Source organism: Bos indicus, chromosome 13, assembly GCF_029378745.1.
Source record: "Bos indicus isolate NIAB-ARS_2022 breed Sahiwal x Tharparkar chromosome 13, NIAB-ARS_B.indTharparkar_mat_pri_1.0, whole genome shotgun sequence".
Taxonomy (NCBI): Eukaryota; Metazoa; Chordata; class Mammalia; order Artiodactyla; family Bovidae; genus Bos; species Bos indicus.
In genome coordinates this window covers 79,319,828-79,340,001 of record NC_091772.1, presented here as the reverse complement: position 1 = coordinate 79,340,001, position 20,174 = coordinate 79,319,828, and the positions used below count along the sequence as shown (strand labels likewise).

At 52.0% G+C, this 20,174-nt stretch overlaps 1 protein-coding gene across 5 annotated transcripts in view; it reads left to right on the top strand.

Annotated features, from left to right (window-relative positions):
• The window catches only part of NFATC2 (nuclear factor of activated T cells 2), a 160,228-nt gene that overhangs the window by 76,668 nt on the left and 63,386 nt on the right, over positions 1 to 20,174 (top strand). For all 5 annotated transcript variants that reach the window (XM_070801890.1, XM_019972586.2, XM_070801888.1 and 2 more), the window contains exons 4-5: positions 5,789 to 5,991; positions 6,856 to 7,028. In XM_070801890.1, coding sequence (XP_070657991.1) covers positions 5,789 to 5,991; positions 6,856 to 7,028 — 376 coding nt within the window. The remainder of the gene's footprint in view (positions 1 to 5,788; positions 5,992 to 6,855; positions 7,029 to 20,174) is intronic.

Here is a 20,174-nt window from a genome sequence, read left to right as displayed (position 1 = left end):
TTTGGAGAAGCCTGAAAAGAGGCCTCAAGACCCTGGTCTTCCTCTAATGGGGGACCACAGCGTGTTTGGGACCTCAGGGGTGGGTCGTGCCTTCCCAAGACATCAAGCTCTATTTGCAAGACCCAATCACTCAGTTTTTGAAGAAGCAAGTAAATTGCTATATGTTCTTATCAAACCTCCAGAGAACTGGCAAGGCTCCCCCGGAATGCACATGCTCTGGGCACCTTCTGCCACCTTCTGGGGAGGGGGAGGGTGGAGAGGGGAGGGGAGGCTGTCTTTCGAGGTTAGGTGGTGTGGTCCTCCCAGCCCTCCACGTCAGGGGCTTTTCAGCTGCCCACAGAGACGAGGGGGTGAGTGCCTGGGTTTCACCACGCGCGAGCGTTTCGGGTTGCTTTTTGCGTGTTGAGTCTTTCACATTCTTTCTTCGCTTCTCCATTCAGTTCTGTCGTATCGCCTCCGTGTTTTGGGTTGCATCATCCTCTGATGACAAGAAGTCTTGTTTCGTGGGCACCTCCTGTGTGCTGGGCTTCGGGGCCCTACAGAGGTCATCTTATTTAGCCTTCAAAGAGCCCTGGGAAGTGGGAGGTGATGTCCCTGTTTCACAGGAGCAAACGGAGGCTCAGCGAGGTGGGGTCGCCGCTCTGAGGTCACACAGCTGCTCGTAAGAAGCAGGGCCTGGATGGAGAGCTGTGTGTATCTGACCAAACATGAAATCCCTGCTCCCACCCTCTCTGGGAGGGGGAGCTCACGCGGGTGAGGCGGGCTCCGTCTGCGCACGTGGCGTCAGCTAGTCCAGCTTAACCAGGGGTTGCTCCGAGACCTGGAGAGTTCCTGCTGAAAGCAGCAGGTTCCTCTCTCAAGAAGCAGCGTTATTTGTTTTGGTTGCTGTTGCCCGTTTCTCTGCTTCCCTCCCTCCGCCTGCCTCCCCCGCTTCTTGTTCAGCAGGAAGAACATTCTGGATCTTATCATTTAGCACTGGCTTGTGTCTCCTTTGAGAACCCAGTCTGCTCTTTCTGACCCGTAGCCGTAGATGATAAAGCAGCTGTGAACCCACCAGATGGCAAGGACACAGACAGCACCCTGTGGAAATGGACTTAGAGCCTGGAGGTCCAGAGCACCCTGCCCTGCCCTACACTAACAGTGCCCACTGAGGTGCACTGCCAGAACCTCGCCAGTCTCAGTGCCCTCATGTATAGAATGGGCCCATCCTGCCTAGAATTGTTGCCACACGTGTGAAACGTGGAGTCTGGTCCTTGGCCTTGCGGGCAGCGTATGCTTAGTCACCGCACTGTTGTTGATGGTGGCCATTGACTCTTAGTGATCACGCTGAGCAAAACAAGCACACTTCCTTCTACCAAGGACTTCCTGTTCAAGTGGGAAAGAGAGATGCTGAGCAAATTCACAACTAGCAAGACAACGTCAGGTGGTAACGAAGGGACTATTCCAGGGTGTGTTAGTGAACCTTTAAGATCCCCTTTTCTGGAAAAAAGAGACCCGGCTTTTAGCATTTGCTGATCTCTGTGGATGTCCTCACCATGGTTGGTTTCAGGCTATCAAAATGATGTCTGGTGGCTCTTCAAAATTCCTGGAAGTTTAACCAACTGACTCTTGCTAGTCTGAAAGAGCTGGCTCCAGCACTGGGCATATGTAAACAGTGGTGGTTTGGGAGAGACCTGAAGATCTGAGAGCTAAAAGTACCAGTGGAAGAAGAGTATGCGAGCAGAGAAGATGGCCATGCAGAGGCCCTGAGGTTGGAGAGAGCTTGGTGTGCGCAGGGAACACGAGCTTGGCTGGTGTCGGCAGGAGCGTAATGGGGGGCAGATAGGAAGACAGAGGCTGGGCTGTTGGCAGCCTTACAGACAGACCATGGCATCAAGTTTGAATTTTATTCTCCGGTCACAGGAAGTCTTTAGAGGGTTGTAAGCTGGAGGGGGCGGTGGATGTCTGGGTCCGATTTGCATCTTTTTAGGGCTCAGTGGGCGGTTCTGTTACACACCGGCAGGAGGTCATCGAGAGAGCAGCAGCAGTCACTGGGCAGGGGGAGGCAGTGGTGACCTGATTAACATGCCGCTGGGGAGGGGGGGAACCAGAGGTGGCTCGACTCAGAGCCGTGGGGCTGTGACAGATTCCATCTCCCTCTGTTCTCTGGCTATTTACCCTGAATGCACGCAGCCTGTGATTTCTGCTCTTAGGTCATGGGGAGGCGGACGGAGCCTCAGACCATTAGGGTCACTATCTATGCCAACTACTTTCCTCCTTGATTCTGACTGGTTCTGTAATTACCACCTCCTGAGAAATCCAGAACAGCAGGTGAGGAGAGATGTTTATCTTGGGTCCAAATGCCAGGCAAGATCAACAACAGCAGAACCTCTTCTGGACACTGCCCTTCTGTGATTTTTGTCTGCATCAGTACCTTGTTCTGCAATTTGCGTGGGTGGGGGTGGAAAGATAAGACTGACGGCATTTCCACCTTTGCCCAAGGGTGCTTCTCGGGTGTATATCGGACACGTATGTAAATGTTGTGGGTGTCAGCTTGTCGGCTCATGAAGAAGGTTGCCATCTGGCCCTGCTCCACCCTGAGCTTGCCTCTTGGTCTAGAGCTTAGAGGGGCACGAGAGATGCTATCTTTCTGGACTGGCATCGTCCGGTAGGACTTTCTCGAGGATGAAAACGTCCTGTTATCTTGCCATCCATCGTGGTAGCTGCACTTGTGGCTCCTGGGTGCTTGTCATGTGTGGCTCGTGTGAGAAACTGACTTCTCAGTTCACTTTTTATGTGATCTGCTGTCTTGAACAGCAGAATTCTAGACCACGTGTGATCATCTATTGCCCTGGAGCCCTGGGTTTATAGTTGACTAGACAGCCCACTGAGCCCTTGTACAGCTCTGTGGAGTTGTGAGTGAGCTGTCACTTGTCACAACCCCGCTTCCTCCCAGTTGCAGAGAAAGGGCAAAGTGGCAGAAAGAGTGCGGGATTTTCCCCGCGCCTCTCAGCTGCGGAGTGGCCACATAGGAACCTTGCTTCTAACTCTTAGCTCAGCATCCTTTTCTCTTTTCTGATGTATAATTTTCAAAAACCAGTGTTAAATTTCACAGGTTTCCAGGCAGCTCTTCTGCCTGTAACTTTGTGGATCAAGTTAAAGTCCTCTTTGACCTTGACCTCAACCTTGATCTTCTCCTCCATCCCTGGAAGTGATCATGGTATGGTCATTTTGGAGCACATCTGTCCACACCTTTTGCTCTTGTATTTACATGAGTATAAATGAATGGATCAAAAGCATGCAGCATTAAAAATAATAAGTGGTATCCTGCTATGCATATAAAAAAATTTTTTTTTTTTACAAGTTGCTTTTGTCTTTCAGTAGTATGTCTTCAATCTTCCTGGGCAAGGTCATAGATTCCTACCATACTGTTTTTTTAAACTGTTGCAGTCTTTCATAGCCAGGACATGTTATATTACTCAGAAGCCTAACTGATGAAACGAGGTTCATCTACTCTGTTCGTGTTAGTAACCATTTTCGTGCTTACCTCTTGTATGCAGATTTCATCTAGGGTACATCCTGAGAAGTGGATTTATTAGGTCATAGGGAATATGTATTTTTAATTTTAATAGCTGCTACTTGAAAAATAGTTAAACCATTTACGTTCTTATCAGCTTCAGGAGAGTGTGTTCTCACGGCCTCCAGAATACCTGATATTATCAAATATCTACGCGGGTGCTTCTCTAGTGGGTGAAACATGATACCGCATAGTTGTTTAATTTGTATTTTCCTGTTTACAAGGCAGGTTGAACGTCTTTTCTATTCTGATGGTCATTCGTTTTTCTGTGAGTCGCCTGTTCAAACCTGTTGTCTGTTTCGCTGTTGGGTTGTTTTTATTGACTGATTTAGCAAATTGCCTTAGAATGCCTGCCACGTGCCAAGCATTGTTCCAGGTGCTAGAGATTCCGTGGCAACTTCAATCGACAGACATCCCTGCCTGCAAGGAGGTGATAGTCCAGTTGTAGGAGAAAGACCTAAGCAAAAGGAACTGAGAAAATAGATAGGATGTTTTATGGGATGAAAAGAAGGGGAAGAAGTTAGGGAGAGCCACTGGGGGTAGGACTCGATTTTAAATAGGATGGCCAGGAATCTGGTCCTTTACTTACTCATTTGTAGTCATTCTTTTGTTTAAAATATTCATTTATTTGTTTATGGCTCTGTTGGGTCTCCACTGCTTCTCACGGCGGGCGGGGGCTGCCCTGTAGCTGTGGCGCGTGGGGCTCCTCCCTGTGGGGCTCCTCACTGTGGCAGCCTCTCTTGTTCCAGAGCCCGTGGGCTCAGTTACTCCATGGCACACAGGATCGTCCAGGACCAGGGACTGAACTGGTTTCCCCTGCATTGCAGACTCACCTGCTGGACCTCTGGTGAGAAGGTCACCAGAGGTGAACTACCCCACCCCCTTTCTTTCCCCCAGGAATAAGAACACTGAGCATCTGTGGTAGGCGTTAGGGATAAAACAAGGAACATAAACCTGGTCCCTGTGTTTTGGAACTTAGAACTGTTTTTTGTTTGTTTGTTTGGTGCTAAGCTTTCCTGGAGGGGTGTTCTCTAGCGTCCCAAGGTGGCTATGGAAACTCACGGATGGCTATGATTGTGCCTTTTGGCGTGTTTGTAAAACTTAACTTCTGTGTGAGCTAATGGTGTTTTGCAAGTGTCCAGTACCCACTTCTTAAAACTTAAAAAGTCTGCAGTTTAATCTTCTACATTCCTCTGTGGAACCACTGCTGTCCCTGAGCTGAATTAATCTAGGGGGAATATTTGTTGCCATCTAAGAGTTAATACAGTGTTTATTGATTTCATTTATTTACTTGTTTTAGGCTTTCTTCTTTCTTCTCCCGTCCCCCACTCCTCACTAGATTCTAAGTTCCAAAATGCAGGGACCAGGTCTCTATTCCTTGTTTTATCCCTAACACCTACCATAGATGCTCAGTGTTCTTATTACTGGGAGAAAAGGGGGGTGGCTCACCTCTGGTGACCTTCTCACCAGAGAAGTCCCCTCTGTAGGCATACTTTACATATTAATCCTTTGCCTATTATACGTTACACATATTTTCTTCCAGTCTTTAATTCTCTTTTAACCTCGATGACAGTACTTTTGCCTTGCTCTTTTTTAAAATTATGAAATTTGACTTGTTAATTGAAATATAGTCATATAAAAGTTGAAAGTTCCTTCTTCTGATCTTTCCAGGCAACCACTGTCAAGAGCTCTGGTTTATCTTTTCCAATTATTTTCTGTTCTCACTACCATCTCCGTGACCCCAGTCACCAGTGAAGCATAGTTTCTGGCTGTTTCTCCATAAATGCAGCTCTGATCTATCAGATTCTTTCTCAAGCTGCTTAATATTCATTTTTAGAGAGGATCCCTGTAATTGATCCAAGCATTCCCCTCTGACTGGCATTCAGGTGGTGTCCAGTTCTCCATCACTCTAGACTCAGCAGCAGTCCTGTGTCCTCTCTGCCACTCCGGTGTGTCTCTGGTCTTTTCTGTCTGTTGGGACTCCAGCCACCATTGCTGTTGTTCAGTCGCTCAGTCGTGTCTGACTCTTTGGACCTCGTGGACTGTAGCCCACCAGGTTCCTCTGTCCAGGGGATTGTCCAGGCAAGAGTACTAGAGTGGCTTGGCACTCCCTTCTCTGGGGGGTCGTCCCAGCCCAGGGATGGAACCCGCGTCTCCTGCACTGGCAGGCGGATTCTTGACCCCCGTGTGTTAATGGTGCTGTAACAGTTGGTTTTGTTTTCTCACCGTCAGCTCCACGGCTACATGGAAAACAAGCCCCTGGGGCTTCAGATCTTCATTGGGACGGCCGACGAGCGGATCCTTAAGCCCCATGCGTTCTACCAGGTACATCGAATTACAGGGAAAACCGTCACCACCACCAGCTACGAGAAGATCGTGGGCAACACCAAAGTCTTGGAGATTCCGCTGGAGCCGAAAAACAACATGAGGGCAACGTAAGGCCGGGGGCGAGGGCGCCAGGTCCTCACAGGGAGGGGGTGGGCTGCGCGGCCGAGGTGTGGGCTTGACTCTGTGGAATCGATGGGAGCAGCTTGATGGGGTCCCCAGTCTGTGATGGACCCACAGAAATTGCTGTTTTAAAAGTTTGCACCTGAAAAGCTCTAGACCCTGATATTTTTCAGGTGTGTTGAGAGGAAGGCTGCTTACCCACCTTTAGATGGTGTTGTTCGGAATGAGGCTAAACTTATTTTTATGAAAAGTATTTATTTGACTTAAAAATCATTAAGTAATAATGCAGGTAGGTCTAACCTCACGGGGCTAATGTGCATGTTGCTAAAATGTTGGAAACATTGCACCCATGTGTTGGAGTGTAAACAACTTTATTCGAGACTAATCTCAAACTTGAGAACTGCAAGCAGCCTACGAAGAACTCCCAACTGTTAACCTTTTCCACGTTTGCTTTATGACTCTCTCTCTCCCCATCCCTCCGTTTTTTCCGGAGCCAGCTGAGAGTTAGTTGCAAACGTTATGCCTTTTTTACAGCAAGGTGCATGCGTCAGATTCAAGGTGTTTGCTGGCGAAACACTGTTCTTACTATCGCATAGTCCATAACCAATTTCCCCCAGTTGCGTGTTTGAGTTTTTTCAGATACTTTTGAGAGGAGAACAGCTGGCATGCAGAATCTCCCTAGAGAAGTAACTTCCCCTGGGGAGTTTCCCTAATTGCTTTGTGTTAAGACCCCCCACTGTGGTCTTAATTCCTGGCTGAACAACTTACCCGTATATTGCGGTCGCCCACTGTGGGTGACCTCCAGCTCCTTGAGATGGTCGGTGGTCAGTGGGTTCTCTCCTCTCCGGCAGCATCGACTGCGCCGGGATCCTGAAGCTGAGGAACGCGGACATTGAGCTGCGGAAAGGCGAGACGGACATCGGGCGGAAGAACACGCGCGTGAGGCTGGTGTTCCGAGTGCACATCCCCGAGGCCAGCGGAAGGATCGTCTCCTTGCAGACGGCGTCCAACCCCATCGAGTGCTGTAAGTTGGGTTCTGGGCAGGGCCGGTCTGTGGCAAGTGCAGTGGACACGACCTTCCGCCCCGGGCCTTGGCGCCTGGGCAAGGTGCCCTGCAAGACTGTGCAGGACCCACGGGGATGAACGGCGGCCCAAGTTGACCAAAGGGGCCAGAGGCCGAGCACATTTCAGGGTTTCTCTATGCTTTACTTGTGGAGGGTTTCATGTGAAAAATAATATGGCTGAGAAGTGGCCCACAGCTTGGTTGAGAAGATTTGAAGTGTATAACATGTTGGGCTGGTCTCAAAAAGGGCAGATGCAGTTGGAGTGAGTTGGCTGTACTGAGGGTCGTCTTGCTGGTCCTCTTCTCTTCTTTCAGTAGAATAATAGCATCATCACGGTGGCTCTCGCTTACAGAATGGTGACTCCGCCGGCCACTAGGCTGAGCGTTCAGTGTGCACTCTTCCTGTCCTCGTGCCCTTTTAGAGAAGAAGGATGGAGATGAGGGGCTGGGTGACTTGTCCCAGCAGAGTGGGCTTTGAGCAGGAGCTTTGGTATACAGGAGCCAGGCATCCCCATCACCCTCAGTCTATCCGGGTATTTCCTGAGAATCTGCTCACTGTCTCGTGCTGTACTGAGGGCCTGCAGATGAGTGTGATGTTTTCTCTGTCCTTCATGAGTCCGTGGTCTGGTAGAGATAAAGATACCCAGACAAAGATGCAGGAGACTTTCAGAATCCTCTATGGGGACAGGGGCCAAGATCTGCCGTTTGACAAGGCTCTGAGCAGAGACCTGGCCCAGCTCCCCCAGGCTTCAAAAAATGAAACTGTTCTGAGCTCATTCTTAGGTACTTTGGGCAAGTTTGTTGTTGGATTTTGTAGTTAGACCTGACAAAACTCACCGTCAGCTCAGCTTCTGAGCGTTTAGAAGTCATTTTAAAAAGCATAAAGAGGGAAAGATGTAAACATTGTTACAGAAACAAAAGCTGTTTATATAACTTTTGAAGTCTTGTTCTTCTGAGAATTTGTTTTTTATGTTAGAATAGTGTTCCATATTCAGTTACGTTTCAGGGTTTTCTCCCCCTTTTTTACTGGACATTTTACCATAATTAGGTGTCACAAAATCAGCTCCCTACAGAGACCAGGCAGGTGATGGACATGAGTGTGGTGGGTTGTGGGGTCAACAGTAGGTGTGGTGGAGACTGGGGGCCAGGATGGCACGTCGGCCGCCTCAGTCGGCTGCTGTTACTCAAACCCAGCCGGCGTTTTCATGTGGGAGTGTCGACTCAGTGTGGCCAAATCTTCTGGTTTTTTTTTAAAAAAGATAAACCTATAATCTCATGATTTTTATTTTATTACTGGAGTATAATTGTTTTACAGTGTGTTCATTTCTGATGAACAACAAAGGGAATCAGCTGTAGGTGTACATATGTCCCCTCCTTTTGAACCTCCCCCCGCCCCCTGCTTCCTCCCACACCTCTAGGTCATCACGGAGCACAGGGCTGAGCTCCCTGTGTTACACGGCATCTTCCCACGAGCCATCTTTGTTACACACAGTACTGTATTTATGCCAATTCTACGCTCCCAATTCATCCCTGATTTTTTAAAAGCAGCAACAAATACAAAACACTCTGTGGGTCAGCTGAGGACTGCACATGGCTTAGACTCATCAGAAGTAGTCTTAATCAAACACCCATGAGCAAAGGGAAAGTATGAATATTTTATGCAGAATGCGTTGAGGAAGACTGGCCTTCAGCCAGCAAGGGGACCGGGTGGACCCGCTTTGAGAGAGGAGCTGGGACTTGGTCTCGATCGGTCCTCGGAAGAGGAGGAAGGAGGCCTGTGGTCTTTCCCCAGGCTGGTAAGTCAGGGTGGGAGTCAGGCTGGATCTGGTGGTGAGTCTGTGCTCTGATGTTAGAGAAGAGAGACCCAAAGGCAGACAAAGGAAAAACAAGTGTTTGAAAAACATCATCTCAGAAGCCCTGGAATTCCCCTCCTCTCCCCAGCAGAGCCCGCCCTGGGCCCCCAAGTGCTGGTCACGGTGGCTGCCCCGCCCTGCTCTTGGTTTTGAACATCTCAAGATGTTTGGGGAAGGAAACTCAGGCTCTTCCTCGGTGATTGGGGGATTTTGAGAAGATAAGGTCTCCCCTTTCTGGCAGATGACTCAGTCTTCAGGATGGGGCTGTGGTTTTGCAGCAAGGTGGGGAGCCGGAGGGACCATTGACAGGAGCCCCGTCCCTCTCCATCTCTGGGTCCTTCCAGTCCCTTTATCTCCTGTCAGCCTGAGATTTTTAAGGATCGTCACTGACTGCACGCACCTCCCCAGGGTGTTAAAAAGTAGTTTGAACTTTGAACAGGGCATTTTTTTTTTCTCATAAAAATGCATTTGAGTGATTCACCTACTGTGCTTTGACAGATAAAGAAACCGAGACTTTGTTGGTAAGGTGATGCATTCGTTTTTACTCGGTCTCCAGCTTTCTAGTTCTCTGAAATGCCTGCTTTGGGTTCTGTAACACCCGCCCTTCTGGCAAGACCAAGCAGAGCTACTGGTGGACTGCTTTCCCTCTCACAGAGGGAGACAGAATCCTCTGCCGCTTCTGTCTCCTCCTCTGCTCTGTTCTCCTGGATCGGCACCTGGCAGTTTCGCCAACATCTATGGGCTAATTGGCTCCACGTTCATTCGGTTCTTAGGGGTGCATACAAAATTTGTTGACAAAACAGCCCGTGACGTGGATCAGCACCGTGCGTCCATGCCAGTTCTCTTCAGTCGTGTCTGACTCGTTCTGACCCTGTGGACTGTAGCCCACCAGGCTCCTCTGTCCATGGGATTGTCCAGGCAAGATTACTGGGGTGGGTTGCCATGCCCTCCTCCAGGGGATCTTCCTGATCCAGGGACCCAGCCCACATGGCTCACGTCTCCCGCATTGGCAGGCGGGTTCCTCACCACTGGCAGCACCTGCGAAGCCCTGTATCGACACGGTGTATGTACTATAAATATTTCTTCACTAATTGACTTCATGCACACTCTTCGGGGAAGGTGAGCTGGTAAGGAAAACAGTTAGTGGGCTGCTGCTGATTTGCAGGGTTAACTTACTGACTTTGGAGGAATCTTTACTATGGGATGGCTCAGGGATCAAGGGTGATTTCTCAGAATCTAGTGGAAAAGTCTCGAACAAGACCCTGGAGGCCACTCTTTAGAAAGCGGAGTTACTTGCTGGAAAGGCAGGTCCTTCCGTCTCTTTTCTGGCCAGCGCGGCTGAGGCCACGTCTCACCTGTGCCCAGACAGACGCCCTGTTGTTCCCTAGCCTCGTTTCCACCTGCTCTTCGGTGCTGCCAAGGAGGTCTTTTGGGTTTCCTCCCCTCTTCGCAGCAGAGAGACTGTTTTGAACCTTCTTGGGTCTCCCAAGCTCTGGAGGCCACCCCCACCCTCGCCAGGCAGATAACCCTCCTCCCACTCGCAGGAGAACGTGGAAGAGGTCAGAAGGGAACGCCCTGCCTTGCCCAGCAGTAAGCCTCCACACGGTCGCAGCTGTGGGCAGCCTTCCCGCGTCGGGCCCCTTCACGTGGGACAGTTCTCCTTCCCCTCGGGTTGCTCCGAGCTCTCAGCTTCAGCTGCAGGTTCCCTGTGATGGAGGGACCCATGCTGTCCGTCTTGTGTGAGTTCCCAGGACGGGTGAAGCCAGATACCACCGCCGGGGAGCCTTCCATCGACAGACATCGATTCTCAGGGATCTGGAGCGCACAAGCCTGGAATCAGCATGTCGGCAGGGGTGGTCCCGTCTTGGAGGCTCTGGGGAGACTGTTCTAGGCCCCTCTCCTGGCTTCCGGTGGGGGCCAGTGGTCACCCTCATTCCTCGGCTTGTAGACGCATCACTGCAGTCTCTGCCGCCATCTTCATGCAACCTCCTCTGCACGCGCCTCTCTGACTCCTGTGAGGTCACTGTCATTGGGTGTCAGCATCCCCACTCCAGGATGACTTCGTCTGCATCCTCGTTTACATCGTGGAAGGCTCCGTTTTCAAACGAGGGCGAATTCTGACTTCGGGGTGGATGGGAAGCTTTCTCGGCTTCCCTCTCCTCTCTGCTCTGCAGTTCCCAGATCCGCCAGGATCTTCCTCCTGCTCCCGGGCTTCTGCCTGCACTGTCCCCTCTGTCCAGAACACTAGTTCTCGGTCTTAGCTGCGTGTTGGAATCACCTGGGAACTTGTAAGAAAAAATACGATGCCCACATCTGAATCAGAAACTCTGACTCAGTTGGTCTGCAGGGAGGTCTGGGCCTGGAGACTTTTAGAGGGGCCCGGTGATTCTGACTCGCTCCACCCCGCACCCCCATGAAGTTAGACACCCACCGCCGTGGCCCTCCCCCACCCTTCCACTACTCAGTTAACCCTCGTTTGTCCAAAGCCCCTGTTTAGACAGGCCCCCATAAAGGGCAATCTTGCCCACACCCCACAGGGTTCAGGGTTCCCCTCTGTATTTGCTGACACCTAATTTACCTGTCAGTCTCTCAGTTAGGGTTAGGGACCAGTGGGGTGTCAGTCAGGGCCTGGCACACAGCAGCTGACTCTAGAATGTTTGTTGAAAAATTGAAAGCATGACAACAAGCATCCCCAGGCTGCTCGGCGGGGTGGAAGGGCAGCGAGGAGACAGAGTGGACGCGCCGCGCGTCCTGGGCGAGCCTCCCTGGGTTTTCTCCCTGCGGGCCGAGGGGCCTCTCTGGTCACCACAGCCATCCCCACCGGGCCGGGCCCGCCCCGCGCAGAGTGCAAGCTCCCTTGCTCATTCTGCAGGAGTTGGGGGTGTGGGTATGAGGTGTGGACTAGAAAATGGCTTTTCTCATACACTGTTTTCAGTGTCTCTCTTGTGGCACAAATCTCTCTCTCCGAGGTGTAATTCAGATGCGCGAGATGGCGCAGACGCGGTGGGTTCTGACAGATGTGCACACCCATGTGACCGCCACCCGAGCAAGATCAAGGGCGTTTCCCTCCACCCCTGAAGGCTTCCTCCTCCCCCACAGCCATCGCCCCCTCCCCAGCCCCCCACGCAGGTAACCACTGTTGCGGTTTCCGTCACCTCCGTGGGCTTTCCTTCTCCCAGAACTTTGTGTCACGGGCTAGTACAGCGTGGCCTCTTCTGTCTGGTTGGTTTTACTTAGCAGGATGTTTTCTGAGATCCAGTGCTGTTATTGCGTGACTTGGTGGTTCTCTCTCTCTTTTTTTAATTGCTGAACAGTATTCAACTGTGTGAATGTAACAATTGTTTATTTACCACTGGTAGACATTTGGGCTCTTTCTGGGGTTTGAGGATCATGCATAAGGCAGTTGTGAACATTCTCCTTCAAGGCCCTTGTACACAAACACTTTCTTTTCTTTTGGGTGAATACCCAGAAATGAAATTGCTGGGTCATGGGGGAAAGTGTATGTTTCAATGTGTGTGTTTTCCAAATCATTTTACACTCCGTACCAGGGCATCTGGGAATCCCACTTGCTCTGCATGCTCCCCAGTACTTGGCTCTGTCGGTCTTTGGAATTACAGTCTTACCGGTGAGTGTAAGATGGTGTCTCATTGCGCATAACCCATCGTTTGCATCTCCCTGAAGGCTAATGTTGCTGGCCCCTAATCTGTGTGCTTATTGGTTATCTTATGTCTTCTTCACTAAAGTGTTAGTTCAAAGATTTTGTTCATTTTTTTATTGGGTTACTCATATTTTTACTTTTTAAATTTTTGACTGTGCCACGATGCGTGGCTTGCGGGATCTTCGTTCCCTGCCCAGGATTGGACCCACACCCCCTGCATTGGAAATGGAGTCTTAACCACTGGATAAGCGAAGTCCCTTGTATTTTCATTTATGCATTGTCAGATTTATGTATTATGAATATTTTCCCCCAGTCTGTAGCTTGCCTATTTATTTTCTCAATTGTGCTGTATTGAGAGGATCAATATTTTATTTTTATGAAGTCTTAATTTATTCTCTTCTTTGAAGATTACTATTCTTTACATTCCCCTAGGAAATCTCTGCCCATTTGATGATAAGAGACACACTCTCTTCTGGTTTCTTCTAAAAGTTTTTTGATTCTGGCTTTTATTAGTAGATTTAGGGATACAAACCGTCTCAGATCTATTTTTGTGTGGGGTGTGAAGTAAGGTCCAGTCCCATCATTTTCCATATGGAAATGCAATTATTTCATATGCCATTTTCTGAAAGAGCGTAGAAAACCTGCCTGTTCCTCCCTCGCCACCTCTCCCTTCCCCTCCACTTCACTCCCGAAGTCTGACATGGGAGGTGGGTGATCGCACGGCAGCGCTTTGTGGGAATCCTTAGAATGAGGGAGACCAGACGGGCAAACTGATCGCACTTTGCTTCATGAATCAGAGATGCTGTCTTGTCCGTCTGCCCCGCCAGAAGCCAGAATGACCCACATGATTCTTATGGGCTCCTTCATGTTATTCTTGAATTAAAACCGTATTTTGTTGTTCCTGCTATTCAGCCGCTAAGTCATATCTGACTCTTTGTGACCCCATTAACTGCAGCACGCCAGGCCGCCCTGTCCTTCACTGTCTCCTGGAGTTTGCTCAAATTCACGTCCTTTGAGTCGATGATGCTATTTAAGCATCTCATCCTCTGCTGCCCCCTTCTTCTTTGGGAGTATATCATGTAGTGCTAGGAACTAGGGATCCAGCAACGAACAAAACAAAGTTCTGGCTATCCCGCAGGTCACATTCTAGTGGGGAAAACCCACAGTCAACAGGCTGGCAAGACTTCAAACAACTGAATGTCATGATGGGCTTCGCTGGTGGCTCAGTGGTAAAGAATCTATCTGCTAATGCGGGAGATGTGGGTTTGATCCCTGGGTTGGGAAGATCCTCTAGAGTAGGACATGGCAGCCCACTCCATTCTGCCTGGAAAATTCTGTGGACAGGAGAGCCTGGTGAGCTACGGTCCATGGGGTCACAGATTCAGACTTGACTGAGTGACTGAGCACACATGCACACTTATTTATCTATGGCCTCACAGTGCGGCACGTGGGATCTTAGTTCTCCGACCAGGAATCGAACCTGCACCCCCTGCAGTGGAAGCGTGGAGTCTTAACCACTGGACCGCCAGGGAAAATTTGTTTAGCACTGCGCCTAGCACAGAGCAGATGCTCATAAATACTTGAAGACCAAAGGAAGAAAGGAGATGAGGGAGACAGGGAAGAGGTGAAGGACAGGCAACAATTACTAGTCACGCTTTGTGTCGAGCACTTTCTCCGTTGCTCCTGAATCCTTGTGAGAACTCTAGGAACTCAGCATCCACTCCCATTTTACAGACAGGAAATCTAAAGCACAGAGAGGTCAAGCTAATTGCTTGTGGTCACACCGCTAGTAAGGGGCCAAGCCAACTGTGACGTCCGTGTCCTGCTGAATCCCAGGACATCCAGGCTGAGCTCCATCAGGAGTGACTGATTGATTGATTAATCCTCTCATAGAAACTGGAGACCAGCTCAGCGACCCTCAGGGGGCTGTGGGCGCCCTTCCATAGCTCCATACTGCGTCGCCTCCTTTGAGGCAGTGTAGCAGCAGATCTGGGAGGACGTCAGGGCATGGAGCAGAGGGCAGGTAGGCCAGGCCGCCTCCCTGAGGTGGCTTTTAAGCAATGACCAAGGAGCCACGTTTCAGAAACATCAGAAACCAACGTGATGGGAAGCAGCAGCAGGCCGCTGGTTAGGACTGGGGACCCGGGTTCACATCCTGCCTCTGCTGCTCACTCACTCTTTGGTCCTAGGGAAGTTACTTAGTGCTCGGTGCCTCAGTCTTCTCATCTGTAAAGTGGGGCTGGTAAGAATGTTGATATCTGCATCAGTACAGGAGAATGACCCCAGTATCTCTCTTGTGGTATGGCTTGCCCCGCCCCCACGGCAGCCGTCCCCGACGCTCTGCAAAGCACATGTTACCTGCCTCTCTCTGCAGTTACCTGTGTCACTGCCAGGAGCACACAGCCCAGGTAGCAGCAGGTACGGGGGCTCAGCAAACACTTTGTTTTAGGGGAGCTGGCAGCAAGCTGCAACCCTGCTGCTCGGTAGAGCTCAGATGGTTATCTGCTATGGGTTGGCTGGGTGGCGATTACAGGAAAGCTCGGTTTTGGGGAGCCCAGGATTGGGGTGGCTTCTCTGCTGATTGACAGGGTTACCTGACCCTGGGATTGTGGCCTTTTACCAAGCTCATTTTGCAGGGGTGGGGCAGGTGAAACTCCCCTGTATTGAAGAGTTGCTGTGTGCCCCCAGCTGCCATGTATGGAACTCATTTCCATCCTCATCATAGCCTCAGAACACTTTTTTTTTTTGGCCTGATTCAAGGTCACAAAGATTTTCTTCTGTGTTTCTAGTTTTTAAAAAAAGTTTTATCATTAAAAAAAAATTTGGCCACACCGTGGAGCATGTGGGCTCCTGGTTCCTTGACCAGGGATCAGACCCACACCCCTGCGTTGGAAGCATGGAGTCTAACCACTGGACTGGGCCACCAGGGAACTCCCCCAGCCTCGCAGACTCATCTTAAAGACTGAGCTTGTATCTAGCGAGCTGAGGTTCAGAAGGGCTAACCGATTTGCTCATCACATGGCTGGCAAGGGCGGAGCTAGGGGTTAAAGCCCTTGTCCAGTTCTCTGCTGTGGCTGCCTGGGTCTGTCTCTCAGTGGCCAGGGAGCTCACTAGTCACGTGGGGATTCGCAGAGCCCCCGGAAGGGTCTTGGTTACTGGAGACCCATGGGAGTATCCTTTGGGGCTCCTTGTGAGGACAACGCTGCGGGGTCTGGAGGGGAGGTCCCAGTCCTGCAGGGCCGGGGTTCGTGTTCCATTTTCCATATGAGAAAGCTGAGACCTGCTGAGGCCCAGAGCTGGAAGGCGGTCTTCAGCGCCGTGGACCCCACCCCTGTACTGTGGGTGCTCACAGGCCCCTCCAGAGGTGAGCCCCCCACTCAGGGAGAATTGAGCTCCCCTGTCCCCATCTCCCGCTTCCCAGGAAAGAGCCAGCAACACCAGGGTAGGGGCCTGAGGGGCCGTCTGCCAGGCCTGCTCCCCGCCCTCCCGGGCGAGGCCGAAGCACCGCGTTCCGGGCCAGGCCAGGCTCACGGCCAAGGCCGGGGGCCCGAAGTACAGGCAAGAAGGGCTGTGTGGCTGGGGGATGGTCAGTGCTGGAGCCCGGGTGAGACTGACGTGGCGGGCGGGGGGCCTCCCGGTTCAGGCTGGCTGGCCGATTTCCCACTGAGTCTTCCTCATTTTACTAAAAAGGAGTCCCTCTGGGTGGGGGAATCCCACAGTCTGGGGTCAAGCTCTGCCGGCCTGCCTGCCGTAGCTGTGAGCTCCCAGGCATGGAGCTCCTCCTCTGGGAGGCTCAGCGCCCTCAGCACCAGAATGGGAATCGTTCCTGCTCTGTGGTCTCATGAAGTTCAGCCATAAAAATAAACAGAACTGACGCTCACAGAGCTCTGACGAGGTACCACACACTTCCCGTGCGCCAGCTCATTTAATCTGCAAACAGCCCTCTGAGGTCAGCAGTGTGTGATGCGTTCCCATTTTGTAGATGAGAAAACAGAGGCGCGGAGAGGTGAAATGACTCGCCCAAGGTTCCCCAAGCTAAGATATCAGCGAGCTGGGCTTCAGACTCAGGCAGTCACCTGTCGGCATCCTTCCTTTGACCCATGACCATGAATTGCCTCATTATGTATGTGCTTTATAATGTAAAGAACAATGTGTATGAGAAGTCGCTGGGATCCAAGGCACTCTCTGCTGCAGCTATAACCATTTGCAGTTGTTAACAGATGCCACCTACCCTGCGTACCTGGTCTCCCTGGCCAGCCTCTCCCCTCCCCTGCGGTTCTCCAGCATTCTTGGCTAGGCAGCCCCATGACGGAGAATGGCAGACAGACAGACAGCAGTGTTCCCTGTCCAGGCCGACCTGGAGGACCCGCCTGGGGTGAATTTCCTTCACTTAGTCTTTGCTGCCGCGGCTCGACTCCCCGTCAGCCACTGTTGCTAGTGAAAGTAAACACCCATACGGGCTACACCAGCGGCGCCCTGTTGATTCAGAGCTCATAAAACCCAGGAGCCCCAAGCCACTTTATGACGTGCCAGAATCCAGGGGCAGGAGCCAAGCCTGGGGAAATCTCCCGGCTTCGAGGGCCACCGCGATGCTTCAGCAGGAGCAGAGGGGCTGGCCTCCGCCCACAGGTGAGACGCGGGCCGTGGGCTTAGCTTTAAGCTGCTGACCCGCCACGGCTTGCTTAGACCACTCTAGGGCTTGGGGGCTTGGGGGGCTGGCCCCGCTGATGGTTGAAGAGCCAAACGGGACTTGGTGGAGGCCGTTGGGGGTGGTGATGCAGGTCTGGGAGGCCCAATGGGCTTGCAGGGAGCCCTGCCTCTGTGACGGTGTCACCCCAGTGAGTAGCCCTCAGAGAGGGAGAAGGAAGTGGACCCCGGGAGGGCACTTTCGGTTGCTGTTTGCCTCTCCTCAATTTCCTCTTTCAGAGGCTAATTGGATTCCTTTGCTTTGCTTCTGGGCTCTCTGAGGGTGCAGGGCCTCCCCTGGAGGAGGTCCCCTGGTCCTCAGGTGGCCTTTTAAGTGTGGGGCTTGGCTCTCAAGCAGAGTGTGTGCAACAGGTCACCTGGAAAGATTGTAAAAATGCAAATGTCCAGCCTCCTCCAAGAGACGCCGGGGCCCAGGGTTAGGGCCGTGGCCTGGGTGGCTGCATTTTTATTAAGCGCCTCCCCCAACCAGGTGACCCAGGAACCCCACTTTGAAAAATGCTGGGGCTCAGGGCCAAGACACCTGGGTTTGGGGTCGGGATCCAGCAGGAACCGCGCCGATGAGCGCAGTACTGCGTGTAAACACGCGGACACAGTCACAGGCATCGGTTGACACAGGGCAACCGCCCCAGGAACTGCAGCGCATCCTGTTGTTTGCTTTCCTGGCTGGGATTTATTAAATCAAATATGCTTTCTGTGAATTCTCCCATTTAACCCTCAAACAGCCTGTGGCATGGGTCTGCCGATGGCCCCGTTTTTCCGATTTGGCAAAGTGAGGTTTCGAGTCGGGAAGCCCCCTAAAGGGTCACCTGGTGGGGACTTGAGCTGAGACCGAGGACGGTCCCACGTGGCAGCCTCACCCGGGCAGGGGCTGCCCCTCCATGGAGCCGAGTTCTGAGCATGTCTGTCTGTCTGTAAAGTGGTAGCCTTAGGGCTGGAATGTCGTGTTTGTTTGGACCCCCCAGGTGATGCTCGTGTGTAGCCAGGGTTAAGCAGTACTTCTCCCCCTTGCCAGCTCATAAGAGTCAGCTGGGTTCCTCGTTAAGCTGCAGAGTCTTAACAAGGCTCAGTAGGTCTGGGGTGGGGCCCAAGGTTCTACATCTCTAATATCACCTTCCACCCCCAACCCTGTTCCTAGGATGTAGCCCACACTTTGAGTTGCAAGACCACAGTTCAGATAAAAGCTTACAGGAAGCGAGGCTGGACTCTTCTCTGTACATTTTCTTTAGAAAAGATGGTTTTCGTTCAGGTAAGGAGAAGCAGGGGTTTCCTTGGTGGCTCAGACAAAGAATCTGCCCGCAATGTGGGAGACCTGAGCTTGACCCCTGGGTTAGGAAGATCCCTGTGGAGAAGGGAACGGCTCCCACTCCAGTATTCTTGCCTGGAGAATCCTATGGACAGAGGAGCCTGGTGGGCTACAGTCCACGGGGTTGCGAAGAGTCTGACACGACTGAGGACTAAGCATCAAGGAGAAGGGGTGGGAAATGAAGGTTTGGTCAGAGGAGGATCAGTTGGTTGCCTGAACCTACGAGGCTTTGGAGGGAGAAGCAGTGATGTTGCTCCAGGAAATGGCCAAGCTGTGTCCACAGCAGTGCTCGGTGACTCACAGAGCAGCTGGCCGGGCCAGCCTCCCGCCCAGCGCTGAGAGCCCATGGCCACGTCCAGTCTCCAGCCTGGCTGGATGCGAGCCCTTGGCCAGCTCGCCCGAGAGTGATGACTCAGGCGTTCCACCTGCAGAATGGGCGGCATGGGTCTTGAGGCCTTCCCACCCATCCATCCCTGGGACCAAAAGCCCCTCCTCGCCCCCGAAACACATCCAAGGCAGATCCGAAAAGCCGGGACCTGCTCTTCTAGGCGGTGTGACTGCTGTTTTCACTGCTAATAAATCTCCATTGATGGCAGCTCAATTAGGAAGTCACACAAACCTCCTCTATTGAAAGAAAGGATTAATAACCCAGCCCATGTGGGAGAAATTAGCAGCTCCTGCTGAGAGGCCTTTTTAATATGTGCCCATAACTGGGAGCCCCTTAGAACCACACTGGCTGGCTGGGCCCTGGGAACAGAGAGCCTGGGCTGAGCCTGGGATGGGGAGATACTGGCCGGGAGGTCACTGAGAGTCCTGGGCTGTGTTTTCGACGTAGAGTGTCTGGGAGTGTCTTATCCACAGCAGACTCCTTAAAGGTTGCCGCGTGCACGGTTGCCGCTGAAGGCATGGGTTTCAACGTGGCTCCAGGGCAGGAGGGACAGGGTGCTGGACCTGGAGGCCCAGGCCGGCCGGGAGGGCAGGGTTAGGCCCGCGCCTAGGGCCTCACACGGCTGCGTCCATGGCTCCCGGAGGGGGCGGTCCGCCGGCCCCTGGCACAGAGAAGGCTGGCCCTCTGCCCAGTCCTCGGGCTCTGGGAAGGATGCCAGGAGCTCAGGCTGACTCACCCAGGGGGCGGGCCGGCCTCCGCGGCCCACGCTGCCAAAGCGAGGCCCTGGGGATGGTCCCTTGTGTCGGCCGGACCTGTTTCCCACCCTGCCCAGGGCAGGCATCTGGAGAGGGTCTTCACTCTTTCCTGCAGCCCACCCTCCAGAAGAACTGGCTGAATGGAGGAGCTAAAGGAGGGGGCTCTGGAGCTGGGCAGGCCAGCTCTTAGGGCTCAGGTCAAATCTCAGCATCACCATAGCTGACTTCTAGGCTTCCGTTTTCTCCGGGAAGGCATATAATTTCATTATACTTCTTTCCTTAGAAGGTTATGGTGAGCATTCAAGTATATCATTGTAGTTAAACAGTCGGCCTGTCCCATTACTCAATGCAGATACAGATGAGGATATTGAGATATTGAGATAAATATGTGTCAAGATATATTGAGATACATCTGTATCCACATCTGTCTCCATCCATCCATC